The 3,508-nt window shown below is 52.2% G+C and overlaps 1 protein-coding gene across 1 annotated transcript; it reads right to left on the bottom strand.

Moving 5' to 3' along the window:
* Positions 1-42: 42 nt before the first annotated feature.
* LOC113980053 (zinc finger protein 239-like) lies at positions 43-1,029 on the bottom strand (the record flags this gene model as incomplete). The annotated part of the gene is made up of 3 exons (XM_027707313.1): positions 43-331; positions 416-765; positions 823-1,029. Coding segments are annotated over 3 exons (846 nt in total), but the record flags the coding sequence as incomplete, so codon positions are not given.
* Between the last annotated feature and the right edge of the window lie 2,479 nt (positions 1,030-3,508).

The raw sequence follows: 3,508 nt of genomic DNA, 5'->3' as shown, positions 1-3,508 counted from the left end.
GCCGAAGCTCTTCCTGCAGTCGGGGCACTGGTAGGGCTTCCTTTACCGGTGGGTCTGTTGGTGTCTTGTCAAGGTAGAGTTGTCCCTGAAGCTCTTCCCACACTCCCCACACTTGTAGGGCCTCTCCCCAGTGTGGATGTGCTGGTGCCTGACGAGGTGGGAGTTCTGCTTGAAGCCCTTCCCGCAGTCGGTGCAGCGGAAGGGCCTCTCATCCGTGTGAGTCCGCTGGTGGACGAGGAGATCTGAGCTGGTCCGAAACCTCCTCCCACATTCCAAGCACTTGTAGGGTCGTTCCCCAGTGTGGATGAGCTGGTGGGTACGGAGGGTGGAGCTGTCACTGAAGCTCTTCCCACATTCCGCACACATGTAGGGCCGGTCCCCAGTGTGAATGTGAAGGTGGGTGAGGAGGTGGGACCTCCAGTTGAAGCTCTTCCCACATTCCTGACATGTGTAGGGCTGTTCCCCAGAGTGAGTCTGCTGGTGGGTGAGGAGGTAGGATCTCTGGTTGAAGCTCTTCCCACATTCCTGACACGTGTAGGGCCGTTCACCAGTGTGGATGTGCTGGTGGGTGAGGAGGTGGGACCTCTGGTTGAAGCTCTTCCCACATTCCCCACACATGTAGGGCCGTTCCCCGGTGTGGATCTGCTGGTGTCGGATCAGGTGGGAGCTGTTCCTGAAGCTCTTCCCACATTCCCCACACGTGTAGGGACGTTCCCCAGTGTGGATGTGCTGGTGGATGAGGAGGTCGGTGCTGTTCCTGAAGCTCTTCCCACATTCCAAGCACCTGAAGGGCTTCTGCCTGCTGGGAGGCTGCTCAGGGACCACCAGCTCAGAGCTCTGCTTCAAGCTCTGGCCGCCTTCCCGGCACAGGCTGGGTCTTTCCTCCTCAGAGCAGCACCCTGGGCTGGCTTTGGAGCCCCTCCTGCGGGGGGATCTCTGGGTCTTTTCCTCCCCGCTGCCTTCCTGCACCGTGGAGCCCTTCAAAACAGCCTCTCCCACCAGGCTCTGCCGGGGGGATTTGTCCTCCGGGCTCTCCGTCCTCAGCTCGGGGCCTGGGGCAGGAAGCAAGAAGGACAGGGAGGGGATTTGCCTCCGGCCCACAGGGAAGGCCAAGGACATCCCCCCAACTCCGGCCCCGGCAGGACGGCGGCGGCAGCGGGGTTGTCCTGCAGCCGGGGGCCATGCTCGGCTGCCAGAGCCAGCACAACACCCACCCAAAGGGACACTGACTTCCTCCTCACCTGCCTGGGGGGCCCAGGGCATCTTCCTCTTCCTCGCAGCCTCCTCCTCCATCCGCCCAAGCTTTGGGAAGGAGAAATCCTGATGGGGGAGGAGAAAACAAGGGCTGAGTGTGTTGGCTTGGGGGTTCCTCCTGCCCAAGTCCATCTATAGAACTCAGCGGGCATCCTGTGACCATAGAAACCTCCAAAACACCAAGATTTAGCTCAGAAAAAACCCAACGAGATTCAGGCAAAAAAACCCTCAGAAAAAGAGAGATAAACCCTCCCCCCAAAACTGAAAAAAGTTAAGGTTCTGCCAAAACATACTCCAAGTTATGAAGATTAAACCAAAAATAAGATGTTTAATTGGTAGGATGAGGAGAGCAAAGTCATTTCATGAGCACCAGATTGAATTGCTATATTATAATCAAAAGCTGTATTAATGTAGTGTCCCTTAAAACTCAATTTTTTTCTTCCCATTTTCGGTGTAGAGAATAAATATGAAATCACTGGACTTCAGGCCTGCATCATTACCCCTGTGCTTTGGTTTGCAAATCCTTCCCCATTCCACTTCTTCTCCCCTGTCATCATTTCTGACATCTGGACTCCTCTGCTGTGCTGTGCCAATATCCTGGGATGTGCGGTTTCCATGTTTGCAAGGATTAAAGGCAACTTTTTGCCTCCCAGTGCCAAAGGCTGGTCTGTGAAGTTTAGTGTGAGAGGATCCTGGGCAGTCAGACACTGAAATTGTTGAGCTGAAACGGGCCGTGCCAATGGAATGACAGAATCCATTCTGCTGGCCCAGACACAGAAGCCAATCTGTGGCTGTGGCTCTTTGCCTCACTGGCACCATCCTCTGTGGTTCCTGCTGCCCACCATGGCACTGGCAGCCCCAGGGGCACAGGGACGTCCATCCTGTACGTGAAGTCAGAGTCAGACTGTCCACAAGTGTTATCAGGAGTAAAACAGTGCCCTGCTGACCTTCTTGAATTTATCTCTGTTAATGTAGGACTTCACTTGGTCAATCTGTGTCATCTTGCACAGCATTATGTGGGTTTGTGATTTTTATTATCACTGCACCAAATTAACCTGGAATGTGTGGTCAGAACAGTAATTACCTGTATTTGTGTATAACTGTGAGCTCTTCTATTTTTTATGCTTTCTGGCAAATTCACTGGCAACTTCTTTCATGACTACACGATGGGGACTGAATTTAACCCCCCAATAGGAAAGCAGTTTGGTTTCAAGCTCTTCTTCAAGGGGCACCCTGGGATTGGAGCCTGGGCTCTAATTAACCTCTCCTGTGCTGCCAAACAACAGGAGCTGTATGGCCAAGGGACAAACTCTGTGATCCCTGTCAGTGTCCTTCAGGGAAACTGGGAGGAGGAAATGAAGAAATCGGTTTGGAACTAAACTGGTGTTAAAGTAGGAAAAACCTCCTTCCATGGAAATTAAACTTAGACAGTTTTTCCTGGGCTGAACAAGTTCATTCAGGGATGAAGGACTGGGACTTCTGTGGACACTTGTGCTGGTTTCTTTGGAGTGTTCTTTTGGAGTGTTTCTTTGCTGTGTTCCTTCAGAGAGCCCCTGGAAACACTCTGCTGTTCACTCCCAGGGCCACCAGTGCCTGGGTCCTGTCTGCAGCAGCAGATTGCAGTGGGACGGGAGAAATGCTTTTCTGAGCCTCTGGGCTGGACACAGGCACAGCCTGACCCTGAACCCAAGGGAAACAAAGACAAATTCCACGGCTTTAGCTGGAGCAAGGGTTGGGGGGTTTCCTGAGAGCAGCACTACACCAGACTTTTGTGTGTGTGTGTGAGACAGGCAGAAGCACAAATGCCTGCACAGCCCAGAGCAGTCAGTGTGGTGCTGGGCTTGCTGCTGCAGAGACCCCCAGGGAACAAACCCAGGCAATAGTTTGGGTTTATTCCTTGCTCTGTGTCAATGGAATAGAATGTTCCACAGGAGCTCTGTCCTCCTCTGTGGCACCGGGTGGCTCAAAGCTGAAGGGGGGGGGGGTCAAGTGCAAGTTCCCTTCTGAAGTGTGTGTCCCTAAGGAGGACACTTGCCTTATTATTGCTTATTATTTGTAATATCTTACAGATCTATCATACAACAGCTAAGGATGGATTCTATAGAAAACGTGCCATATATATGATACAGAATATATCTGATTATTGCTTTATCTGTCTGTCCAGACAGATATTGTGTATGCACAGAGATTGTATTTGAGGGATATGTTCCTCTCAATACCCTGTTAGCTCCACTCCCAAGGCCAGCAAATTCCT

This window comes from Neopelma chrysocephalum, unplaced genomic scaffold (assembly GCF_003984885.1).
Source record: "Neopelma chrysocephalum unplaced genomic scaffold, ASM398488v2 Primary Assembly neopelma1_91963, whole genome shotgun sequence".
In the NCBI taxonomy this organism is placed as follows: domain Eukaryota; kingdom Metazoa; phylum Chordata; class Aves; order Passeriformes; family Pipridae; genus Neopelma; species Neopelma chrysocephalum.
The sequence above is the reverse complement of the archived record's forward strand: the minus strand, read 5'-3'. Positions and strand labels throughout refer to the sequence as shown.